Source organism: Silene latifolia, chromosome 1 (assembly GCF_048544455.1).
Source record: "Silene latifolia isolate original U9 population chromosome 1, ASM4854445v1, whole genome shotgun sequence".
Classification (NCBI taxonomy): Eukaryota; Viridiplantae; Streptophyta; class Magnoliopsida; order Caryophyllales; family Caryophyllaceae; genus Silene; species Silene latifolia.
The window spans coordinates 130,305,090-130,318,404 of NC_133526.1; the positions used below are offsets into that span (position 1 = coordinate 130,305,090).

The following is a 13,315-nucleotide window of genomic DNA, read 5'->3' on the forward strand; positions in this document are numbered from 1 at the left end:
AGAACTCGTGAAAAAACCGACGACAGTCGGGCCGGATATATTGTGGACGTCTTTGTAGACGTTCAAAATCACTCTCTTTACTCACAAAAACAGAGAGTTCCAAAAGCTCTCAAGGGACGTCCATGACTACATTAAGAGGACCATTATTGATCATACTAAGCTCAACATAGGTCCAACATTGAGCTTCAGAATTCTCAAGGAATACTCAAATGGTTATCAGAATATCGGTGCCTCTTTGCTAGACTTCAAAAACTTCAAACGAAATATCAAGTGTTACATTGGGGATAAGGATGCTAAAATGTTCATTGGGCATTTCAAAATGCTGGCTGAAACAAACGGGTTCTATTTTGCTTATGATTAGGATGAGAACAAATGCTTGACGAAGGTTATTTGGGCTGATATGGAAGGGATAAACAACTACAAGTTATATGGAGACACGATCTCGTTTGACCCTACTTATGGGACAAACAAATATTTCATGGTGTTTACTCCCTTAACCGGAGTAGACCAAAACAAGAAGACGGTAACTTTTGCAGCTGGGTTACTTGACTTCGAGAGTCAGGATTCATTTGAGTGGATTTTTAAAAAATTCCTCGAAGCAATGGGGCAGCAGCAACCTCAGTGTATAATTACAGACCAGTGCCCTGGAATTAAAAAGGCGTGCCCAAATGTCTTCAAGCATTCTGTGCACAAGTACTGCATGTGGCATATCATGCAGAAAATGCCAGAGAAGGTGGGAAGGGCAATCTGCAATGACACGAAATTTATGACTGACATAAATGCCGTTGTGTGGGATGTCGACCTCGAGCCAGAAGAATTTGAACAGAACTGGGAAACTGTTATTGAAGCCCATGGTATGCAAAGAAACCGGTGGTTGAAGTATGTATTTGCAATAAGACAAAAGTGGATACCGGCTTACTTTCGGGATCTGCCTCTAGGTTGTTTGCTGCGGACAACCCAGATATTCGAAAGTGCAAATAGCTATTTCAAGCGCTTTGAAAGCCACTTTGGAACCCTTGTCGAGTTCTGGATGAGGTATAATTCCGCAATAGAACAGCAGAGGCATTCACAAAGGAGGTTGGACACTGCCAACGAGCATAGTATGCTCGACAAAGTAGGGCCGATGAAGGTAGAGATGCATGCCTCACTTGTCTACACACATCCTATCTTTGCAGACTTTCAGAACGAATTCAAACATGCGATATGCAACATGGGGGTCGGGAATTTGACAACAGTAGGGACAGTGGAGTACCATGACGTTCGTGATGGACTGAAGCACAGAAACTTCCGAGTGGAATTTAACACTAAAACTAACGAGAGCAAATGTGCATGTAAGCTGTTTGAGAGGCATGGCATTGTCTGTCGGCATATACTGTGGGTGTGGAATGGTAGACAGGTACACAGAATACCTGAGCCTTATGTCCTTGCTCGATGGACAAAGAAATCCTACAGGCCAATTGTCCGAGATGAAAATGGAAAGGTGATAGAAGACATTGATGAAGCTGACATCAAGAAAGTTGAGATGTCAAAGGTTTGGTCTGAGATTTATGCAACTGTCGGGGTGATGGACAGTTATGCTACGGTTAAACAGATGAAGCAACTGCAGAAAACCCTGACACAGTTCAGGGAGAACATCACAGGACCAATTGAACCGAAAACTAAAAACCAGGAAATCGAGGCTCTTCTTATCATCACAGCTTCAAATAATATTGACCTTCGACCGCCAAACAAGGCCAAGAATAAGGGCAGTGGTAAAAGATTGAGGTCGTCGAAAGAAAAGGCCAAGAGCAAGCCACAAAAGAGGAAGCGAAGATGCGGTAACTGCAAGAAGTGGGTGAACCACAACAGTAGAACTTGTAACCTTCCATTTGCTGAAAGTCCCCCTTCTGATGACGATGATGAAGAAGAATCGAAAACCAAGAGGTATGAATCTCAACTATTACTCTCCTATTATTCTAATGTTATCCTCTTATTCTACTTGTTATTCCCCTATTATTCCGGTGTTACTCGCTATTCTCTGCTTGTTGTGTTATTCTACTGCTATTCTGCTATTAATGTGTTGTTATTTTTGAATAGAAAACGGATATTCTTCGTAGAAATGGATAGTCTCTACAATAACAGCAGAGTAGCTGCTAAATTTTCTCTAATTGTTATTCTACTACTATTAATGTTATTTTACTGCTATTCTACTATTAATGTAGCTGCTAAAATACTAAGCAAACATTGCAGGAATATGAATCAGATGCATGAACAAACAAAGACAAAAGAGACGCAAAAGACAGCGGCTACGATGAAGACCTCGCCTAAAAATGTCAAAGACTTTTACTATTTGTCATTGTTTGAATTACATTTTAACCTAAAATGTTTCTTCTAGATAATAAAGTGAGACCTACATTATATGAGAATTAATACTAGTTACTTTAATTTTTTTGTTAATATTATCTGACTGTTTTTCCACAAACCACCCACAAAATAAAACTGCATTTACACACTACAATAATAGTTGAATAATAATAGATTAGTAATATTTATAAAAAGCAGTTCCACTTTTCAGTTTTTATTAAAAACAGTTACCTAACCTAATCTAATATAATTACAGGAAAACTGTTTGTATTCACCAAGCCCCTATAAATACTGCTATTGCGTGTTAAAAAAAAAAACACACACACACACTGAATAAGTACGGAAAAACTGTTTGTATTCCGAAAAACTCGCATCTCCTCCGCAAAAGGTAATTTCTTATCTTTTTTTTTTGTTGGTAGACAGATAATTTCTTATCTTTCTATACTTTATTACAGAAAAACTGTTTCTATTCACCAAGCCCCTATAAATACTGCTATTTCGAGTAAAAAAACAAACACACACTGAAAAAGTCCATTCCAAAAAAAAACTTTATCTCCTCTGCAAAAAGGTAATTTCTTATCTTTCTATTCTTTATTTTTCTTTCATGTATATTTTTCTTATCTGTCTACACTAAACTCGATGCTGCAGAAAAGGTAATTCTCTTTCTTCTGCTTTGGTTTGTTTTTAATTTGGTTGAAATATTTTAAACATCTTTTTATAATGCAAAAAGTTTCATACTTCCCATGATGCGGGATGAGTGACGAATCGACGATAACAGAAGGTCCCCGACAAGGAGAGAAATCGATGAAGCGAAACGGACGATAGAGTCCCTTACGATAGAGTTGATCGACACAAGGACAAATTTAGAGGCGTGAAAAAGAAAACCGTGAAGAGGCCTTAATAAGAGAGGTCGACAATGTTAAGGCACGATTGAAGGTTCTTTGAACTTCAAAATGAACGTATGCGTAGACAGTTGAAGAAAAAGAAAAATAGGAACTACACAGAAGCCGACATGGACAATCAATTCATTGCTGGTGTGAATGCTTTGAAGAAGTATTACATTGAAGTCGATATTTCAACTCTGGCAATTGGACACCAGTTCTGAAAGCCATGAAACTTATGGAAGGATACAAAAACCCTTTTCAGGATGAGTCGGTGGAAGTTGAGAGCATTGTTCAAGGACCGGCGCGCAGGCGTCAGAGAATAGAATAAAGATATAAAAATCTAACGATGATGGTCCAGGGCTGCTGCTTTAAAATATGTTTAAAATACTTATTGCTTTAAAAATAATGGCTTTAATATTTTAGATCGTTAATGTTTATTATGTAATTACTATCTTTAACTACTATTTACTACTATGTTTAAGTAATGTTGGAATAACAGAAGTCTTTGCCAGAATAATAGTGCAATAACAGCATAATAACTGCTAATTATGCAGAATAAATACTGCAATAACAGCAGAATAATGGTAGACTGCTTTTACACTTGACTAAATTTACACTTGGATAAAAATGAATAGTTTTAACAAAATAATGCTGGACTAACAGTGGAATAACAGCAGAATAAACTAGTCCTTTTGTGGAATAATACTGCAATAACAATAGAATAAACTACTTGTTATGCGGAATAATAGTGCAATAACAAAGAATAACGGTGCAATAAGAATAGAATCACATTGAGAAAAAAAACCATTGACAGTTGAATAGAAAATGCATATTCTTCGTAGAAATTGGATAGTGTTTGTAAACCTTAATTAAACTAGTGGAATAACAAAAGAGAATAAGTGTAGACTAATAGTACAATAACAAAGAGTAGTTTGCTTATTATGCGGAGTAATACTTTTGCAATAACAATGAGAATAATGGTAGAATAACATGAAAAAACGCAATCTAAACCACTGCTTTTACACTTGACTAAATTTACACTTGAATAGAAATGGATAGTGTTTGTAGAAAACAAAGGTAATAAGAAAGCTTAATTAGACTAAAATAAATGTAGACTAATTGTGCAATAACAGCACAACAACTGCTCATTATGCTGAATAATACTGCAATAACAGCAGAATAACAGTGGGATTAGAGTAAAAATTGATGGTGTTTGAAAAAAGTACAAGTAATATGAAAACTCAATTAAATTAGAGTACACACTGGAATAACACTAGAATAATAGGGGAATAACAGCACAATAAACTAGTTATTATACAGTGCAATAACAGCACACTAATTGTTTAATAACAGTGCATTAACAGCACACTAATTGTTTAACAAACAGTTTACACTAACTTAGTCTGACTTTCCTGGATACACAACAGTCAAAGGTACTGCATTCAAGACGATGCCCGACTCTTCACCACCAAATAGATGATTGGGGTTGCACTTCTTGCAACTTGTTCCTTGTCGACGCTAAACCCAACGTCTTCGACCTTTGATTCTCACAAGCCGTCACTTTATTAAGAACTACTTGCCTATAAAGATTAATATCCGCCAAGATCAGGGAAGCCGACATTTCAACACAGAAGCTTCGACGAGCAATCTTGCTGTGAAGATTGCACTCAAACACGCTTCCACCATATTCCGCCATCGTGTACAGCAAGAAACACCCCGACTCGGAATTCAGCAGTTCCTTCTTTTCCATTTAAAAGGAACATCAACGATTTCGAAATTGCGGCAATCTTCAGACTTCATAACATTATGAGCCTTCATAAAAACATACATATAGTTTGCCACAATCTCGGCCAATCTTATGTAATTGGCTATTTGGTTGGCATCGTGAGTCATGTTGTCCAAAATATCAATCGATTCATTCATAAAGTTGATGCAGAAACAAGAGTAGTGATCATTGTACAGAATCGGCACAAACACAAGGTCGGAGTTCAGACGACATCTTCCATTGCAGGAATCGAAAAACACATTCCAGAATGTCAACAGCTTCTTACCCGGACCGTCAAGAGGGCTTGAGGAATCAAAGTTCTCTAAGAGTGAATAAAGATGATCCTCCTAAACAGAAATCATAAACAACCAAAAATAGTGCACAAGTGTTAACTTTATATCAATACTTGTGAGTCAATCTGTAGGTAATAACGCAAAATAGCAAAGGAAAAAACAAAATACCATATGACAAACTCCGAAAAACATTGAGCTTGGTTTTGAACGTTCCTCAAACTCCAACGAATTCAAAAGAATCGACCAAACATCAACTACTCTTGTTGACATCATAGCAGCTGCATCTACAATGGAAACAATATCCCCCCTGTCCAAAAACACGCCGACGTCGTCGTTGTACAACACTAACATCTCACTGCATTCACAAAAAATAACATATGATGAGAACAGTGGGATTACAGTGGTATAACAGCAGAATAACAGTTCAATAACAGAACAATAATAGCGGAATAATAGTGGTATAACAGCAGAATAACAAAAGGGAATTAACAGTGGGATTACATTGGACTAACAGCGGAATAATAGTGGTATAACATTAGAATAACAGTTCAATAACAGCATAATAACAAAGGGACCTAACAGTGGAATTAGACGACTGACTAGGTTGACAAAATAACAACATAATAACAGCAGATTAACAGAAGACTAACAGTGGGAAACAGAAAGACTAACTGAACAGGAACACCACAATCAAAGAAATGAAAATCGACACATACTCTTCTTTCAAGTGAGCGTCTTCACGAAGAACAAAGTCCACCACTTGCTTCCGCACCTTCAGCATCTTAGAGAACTGTTTTTTGTTCTTCCAAAACAAATCCGACACCACAACAAACCTACTGTCCTCTGGCCCGCAATCCATAGAGAAACCCAGCCCATCGTCTGCCTTACCCCTTTTACCACTACCCAAAGCCGACTTTGGACTCACGGTGCTATCCACACCCCTGCTTCTCACTTGACGGTAGCGGGGGGTGTTTGTAGAGAATTCGATCTTTGTCAATGACGAGAGGAGAAGCGACGAGCTCGACAACAGGCTGCGTCGTCTTAACCTTCTTACCAACAGTTTTCACCCTGCCAGAACCACGACGTTTCTTACCGCTTTGAGAAGCCCTCTTTTCCGCATCCTCAATACGCCGTTTCTCTTCAAGCACACTCAGGGTTTCCTTTCTCGTCTTGTTCAACTCCTCCAAACTTTTCAACATATCTTCCCTGGACTCGTTCATATAAGACAACACCAACAAGGCAACGACCTCAGTGCGGTAAAGCGCTCTTGAATCAGAATTACCCAAGTCACAATCAAAAACAGTTCCACGGTAAAAGAGCATGTGCAACATCGTATATACACTGCAGTCCAAATTTTCAATCGCAGCGGTTTGCCAGGTAAAAGGGACGTTGACATTTTTATAATCTTTAACCTCCCCACCTCGGGCAACTCCTTTGTTGACCAGAAATCGACATCAAGCTCACCTTTAAAAAAAAAAAAGGAAAAAGAAAACATAATTACTAACAATACTTAAACAAACTAGGCTAAACACCAAGAGAAAATTAGGCACAATAAATGACTTACGAGCGGTTTGACAATACACCAAACGTACACACGCTGTTGATCATCGAAAACATCGCCTCTTGAAATAAATTATCAAGATATTCAACCCTCTTCGCAATGAAGTTGATGCACAAACAGCTAAAGTGCTCATGCAAAAGAATTGGGATGAAAATCTGGGAAAATATTTGGCCAAAAAAATTGTTACTAATTATGTGGTTTTTTTTTAAAAAGCGAAAACACACAACAAATAACAAAGAGAGTAATAGTAGACTAACAAGTAGAATAGTAGTAGAATACACACAAAGTACGAAAAACATACCATATCTGAAGTAAGATCACACTCTCTCTTGTTGTTATTGACAAAGACAAGAAATGACAATATGACTTCCGCACATAAATCACTCCTGGAAGCCTTCTCATCTTTCGACGGAGTACAAAGTCGCCGCAATGGATACTAAACAAAAAGTGGAGAAAAGAGTTGAAACGTGATGCAAAAATGAAAAATAAAGTAAAAGAAACGATAAGATAGAATAACTAACCGTTGCACCCATCCCAAAGAAAAGTCGACTTGGACTTCCTCTTATACAAGTATCATTAAGAAAGAGGACCACCATCAACAACACCAAGCATTATCATTGTATCCGGAACCATCGATTCCATATCCTCTCGATTCAGTAATCGTCACACACCCCCAGTGACAAGATTCTCCCTTCAAAACCGAATAAACAGGAAAAATAAGAGTCACATAAATATATTTTTGAAGAACAAAAAGCGATATAATATATTAAACAGAAGCGAGAAAATTTTTACAATAAAAACAAGCTCTTACCCTTGCGAAATGTTATGATCATTCAAGAAGCGATGATCGCAACCTCTTTCCGCTTGGATAGCATTGGGTTGAAAACATGTCCCATCGTTATCATTGATTTTGACAGGATAACAAGCCGAGGATCCACAGGACCACAATTATAGGTGCATCCGAAATTCGAGGCACAACAGGACAACGATAGCTCCTCATGTGCGGTAGAGTACAACAAATAACTTGTACGAGATATTAGGAACATTCAACCCAAAGAACGCCATTGTCCTCTCGGACATCCTCGGAACAACAAAAGATACCGACCTCCAACACAACCTCGGAATCCTGTTTATCGGTTTATCTATCTCGACGCAGCCCCAAGCAACAAGTCCGCATGACAAGACATCACCACATCCGCTACTTCCTCTTCTCGATCACAAAATGCTTCACGCCAATTTGAGTGGAATGTTGAGTGTCATTACGCAAAGGAATGTCAAGACCGTATCCGTCACCTCCGTCTCGAGGCAAACAAGCATCGCCTTTGGAATTTGATTTGCTTGAACCTCTACCGTGTACACTCAACAGTATTAGGCACGTCCTCTGGTTGATTATCAACAAGATAGTCTTCAAATTGAATGTTAACGTCCTCCACATCATTGGTAACATCCTCCACGTCAATGGTAATATCCCTAAAATCAACTACTTTCTCACCGACATCATCTGGCTCTCCATAACGAAACTGAATGTCAGCACAGATATCCGTCGTAATAGAATCTAAACCGAGTGGTGACAATTGTGGAGTCCCCACCTTTGCACTTTGTTGAATGACAGGACTATGTTCAACACCCTTCTTTTCAGGCTATAGTCGGTGCACATCCGATGACCGACACACTCCTCATAAAATTGAGAAAACAGATTAAATGATGGGGGTTCAATGATGACATCTTCATGTCTAGCTTTTTTGGAAGCTGGTTCTTTAGGAACAGTTGATTGCGATTTATTTGCCGCTTGCATAGCCAATACATGCTTTACCCGTTCGTCCAGCTCACGGATAACTTGATCCGTGAAGAAAGATGGGGTGGCAACCAAATTCTCGACCCTTCACAACCAACTTTTTCTCGACGTTCGGTTGTGCTTTCTTTAGCGACTCGTCGGGTTACTTGGTCAAGCAACTTAGCGGCCAGTGCTTGACGCATAGCTCTTGGTTCTTCTTCATCATCTTCGACTTTATAAGTTCCGCCCGTTCCAAGTATCGGCGGCATAAAATATGAGAGTCCCTCTCATTAAGCAGTATAAGTTGATGAACATCCTGTCAAGATAAAATCCCAAAATTTTACTTAAAACAGTACAATAATAGTAGAATAACGAGGAATAATAGTACACTAAGACCAAAATAGATAACGAGTGGATTAATAGTAGAATAACGGTGCGGTAATAAAATAACAAAGGAATAACGAAGACACTAACGACAAAGAAATAAATAACAGTGGAGTAGTAGTAGAATAACAGTAGCATAACAGTGGAGTAACAGTTGGAATGAAAATTAGAATAACAGTAGGAAAACTGAGGAATAACAGTGGAATAATCGTAAAATAATAGCAGTAGGACAACTAATGCTTAAAGACAATAACAGAATAACATTTTAGAATGATTCGTTTTAAAACAATCAAACAGGTGCTTACGTCGACCACTGCGGACTGTACTTGTTCATCCGTAAGAATATCATCAGGTAGATCCAGCACAAGACATCGACGTTGAGTACGTTGACCAGAGCCAACGATGTTTGGACGAGACAATGGGAAAGCAACGTCTCAGCGTGCCCAGAGCACCAGCAGCTGCCTCACGCTGCAACCTCTCACTAAAAGACTTAAAATCCCAATGTTTAATGAGCGGTAGCTCATTATTCACCTGATCACCGCTAAACAAATAACGGTGAAAATATGTGATAGCCAACAACACTACACAACAACGAATATTTTCCTCCCATTAACCGTTTCATGCACAGAAGTCACCAAGTCTGAGAAGACAAACTGACACCAATTAAATTCCTTGATCCTAGAAACATCTTCCACATCGCTTAGAAGTCTAAGATCAACCACATAACCCGACACAGGAGCAACGAAACACGACATAGCAAGCAGAACAAAAGTCTTCTTAAACTCATCATCCGCAACCAAAGACTCTAGCAGGGTCTCTTGAACTTTGTTAAGTGGTATCCCACTTTTGTTATTGGCGATACCATACTTCTCACGCCAAGCACGCTTCAAAGCTTCTCCATCGCATCTCTGAGAACCGGAAACCCAGTAATAACCAAATCCAATTTTGGACCAGAATTTGGTAAACCAAACATATCGTGCACATCATATGCAGTCAACTCGAACTTCTCCGTTTCCGATATTTCAAAATACTTCCCACTCCTAAAAGCATATATAAACTCCCGGAACATGGTATGGGGGAGGGAAGAAAGCTTCAACTCAAGTAAACCCCCGAATCCCATTTACCTAACAGCCTCCTTCTGCTCCTCGGTGAGGGCTTCAATAACTTTGAAAAGAAAAGCAGGCCGACAGCAGCTAACAAATGGATCGGCACTGTGCACACAAAGGGGAAAAAATATACAATGCATTAAACCATTTAAGATAACATAAGCAAAGCAGCAGAATAATAGCAAAATAACAGGAGAGCATAAAAAAATAACACGAAAAAAAACATATTAATAGCAAAATAACAGCAAAATAAAAGTAGAATAACAGTAGTACATACACTGGGTTATTTCCTGCAGCAACTCCAGCCTGAGGTTGGTTGCTACTTACCACAATTCCCTTCTCATGCTTAACTTTGCCAGCCAACTTACTACTAGTCTTTGGTGGACTAGACGACAACTTCGCAAGTTGGGTCTCGGCCTTTCGTTTGGTTTTTTTAGTGGGTGGTTCGGTTGTACATATTTCTTGACTACGAGTACTCCTTCTCTAAGAAGCAGTGCTCTTTGATGGAGATGTGACAGGGGATTTGGATGGAGACGGATCCGGAGAATTTGATGATGACGGTTGAGTAGACTTTGATGAAGCGGCGGATTTGATTCTTAACTTCATTTTCTGCTGTACTATCCAGAAAATAAAGATAAGGATCACTTTCAATGATAAATAGGTATTCAGCTAGACGTTTTTAATAATGACGCCAGAATGAGAGTACCGTAATGCAATGAAATAACAAACACTAACAATTAGTCAAACTAATAACAAAGTAAAAAAACACAAAAAGAACAACATGGAAGTGTAAACAAAAACACGAAAGAGAATCAAAAGAAAGCCTCTTTGAATAAAGAGTCAAAGATAGTTTCAAAATTACATACGGCCTACATAAGCCTTCATAAAAGAAAATAACGTACTAAATTACAACCAGAGACAGTTTCGAATTACATAATACCCAAAATACATTCTTTCCCATAAAGAACCAAAATGTACTTCCGAAAATACAGACATAACGTAAAAAGTCGATCAACGTCAACAACATCGATCGACTTATAATACAATTCGTAAGCAAGATCATAAGCGGCGGAAAGTCCCCGAGTGTGTCAAAGTACTCATGAATTAGCCTGGATCCGTTCGGATACAGGTGCATCAAGGATCTTGTCATGATCGTGTATATACTGGCAAGCATGCAACACCGCCTTTGCTGGCTCACTTGCAAGCATATAGCACTTGCATCGTTTGGAAACTACTTTCGAGCCCCTTGACAAAATCTTAAAACCTTGACTGTGACTTGTTGTTAGAACTTTCATATATTCGGCGTGAACACCAGGCGCACTTTTATGAAATAGGAACATTTGTGACCATTTCTTACAAACAAGAGACATATTGCTCTTGTCCAAAGTAGTCTCTACATGATCGAATACTCTTTCCATTAGGTCCTGGCTATTTAAAACTGCCGATTGATTGATTACTGACGACGAACTCGTACATTAACTTCAAAGCACTTATCACTCTTATCTTCCAATAACCAACCCAATTTTTTTTTTTCTTTTCAGTAGCGAACTCTCTAGCAAATAACAATTTATCTTCATTCACTATATTTATTGCCCATCCCTCACAAACTAAGTCCATTAGTGATGTTGAAACCTACAAACAAACAAAGCCAAACAAACAAAACCACAAGAATAACAGCAGAATAACACAAAAAGAATAACAGAAAATAAAAACAGGAAAAACACTACAATGACAGGAAGAGTAACGCTGCAACGACACCATAGAACCAGTATAACAACGGAATAACAGACGTACTGAAAAGTGAAGACAACACGAACAAACACAAAAACCCTAGAAAAACACATTAAACAATTAAAACATGACGAATAACTTGACAACAAACTAAGCGATAGAATAACAGCAGAATAACACAAAAAGTAAAGTGTATAAAAATCAATAGTAAAGTTCTCAACACAACTCGTCAGCTAGAACATGCAAATCACTTCAAAACAGTAGAAAACTGCATAAACGACTAAGAACATGCAAATCACTTCAGGAAAAATCAGAAATTCAAAAATGCAGCATAATATTACAATGAAGAAACTGCATAAACACAATAACGACATTAAAGTACTCGGTTAAGTAAACCTAGCGATAATTAAACTGAAAAAACGAATAAAAAAGCATACAAAAGCATGAAATAAAACAAAATAACAAAATAAAAGAGGAAAATGTCATGAAATTACCTTCAATCGGAAGAAAGAATGATGAACGGCGAAGAGAAAACGGGAGAAAACACGAAGGAGACGAACAGTTGAAGAAGAAAAACACAAGAATAATAGAAGAGAGAGAACGCTTGCGATTGATAATGATTATATAAACCGTTTTGCAATAATGTGGAGAATTAATTAGAGAGGGAAACGATTCTGATAAATGACGGAAAGAAGAGAGAGAGAGAGAAAAAGAAAAAAAAAAAGAGAAAATAAACTAAACAATGCTTTTATATGACAACTAAGATTAATCTTGGCCACTCATCTCTAATTTAATCTAATGACTGAGATTCACACAACTCACAACTCACCATAAGAACCAAAATCACCAAATCCAATCTCTCTCTCTCCCTCTCTCTCTCTCTCTCTCTCTCTCTCTCTCTCTATATATATATATATATATATATATATATATATATATATATATATATATATATATATATATATATATATATATATATATATATATATATATATAAATCGATAAACATACGTGTATATACAACAAACAACACCCTATTTCACATATTTCTAATAAGCCACATTAGAAATCATTTATCATGCAATTCCATCATCCATACTAACACATATATACTCATATTACTTATCACCTTCCACCACAACATTCTCCATCCTCCCCATGCATTCATCCCCTAATTCATACAAACATTTCTATATTGACATGCAACTTACAGAGATAAACACATAACGATCCCTAGACACACCCCATAGTGACCGGTTCAAAGTTGTAGGGCAAGATCGCAACTTTAGGACGTCTCCCAAGTCTTTGCATTAAGTCCTAACAACTCCTACCCGGGTTCATTTTATTTTGACTCCCTAAGTTCATTGGGTTCATTAGTTACAGGTTCCAAAATCGTCGCTCTGATACCACTTTGTAACACCCCCATACTCCAAGTGCCTTACCAGGACCACTTAAGGCATGAGAATGCTACCAT

At 37.9% G+C, this 13,315-nt stretch overlaps 1 protein-coding gene across 1 annotated transcript; it reads left to right on the plus strand.

Moving 5' to 3' along the window:
* Nucleotides 1-601: 601 nt before the first annotated feature.
* On the plus strand, nucleotides 602-3,448 carry LOC141655838 (protein FAR1-RELATED SEQUENCE 5-like). Its single transcript, XM_074462869.1, has 3 exons — nucleotides 602-1,396; nucleotides 1,481-1,923; nucleotides 3,313-3,448. The coding sequence occupies exons 1-3, from the start codon at nucleotides 602-604 to the stop codon at nucleotides 3,446-3,448; spliced, it is 1,374 nt and encodes a 457-aa protein (XP_074318970.1).
* The last annotated feature ends 9,867 nt before the right edge of the window (nucleotides 3,449-13,315 follow it).

Excerpts from the sequence above, each read along its gene's own strand:
- LOC141655838 (XM_074462869.1), top strand. The coding sequence starts at position 602 with ATGGGGCAGCAGCAACCTCAGTGTATAATTACAGACCAGTGCCCTGGA. Across the intron at positions 1,397-1,480 it reads GGGTGTGGAATGGTAGACAG|GTGATAGAAGACATTGATGA; the intron begins GTACACAGAATA and ends GAAAATGGAAAG. Across the intron at positions 1,924-3,312 it reads GAAGAATCGAAAACCAAGAG|ACAGTTGAAGAAAAAGAAAA; the intron begins GTATGAATCTCA and ends ACGTATGCGTAG.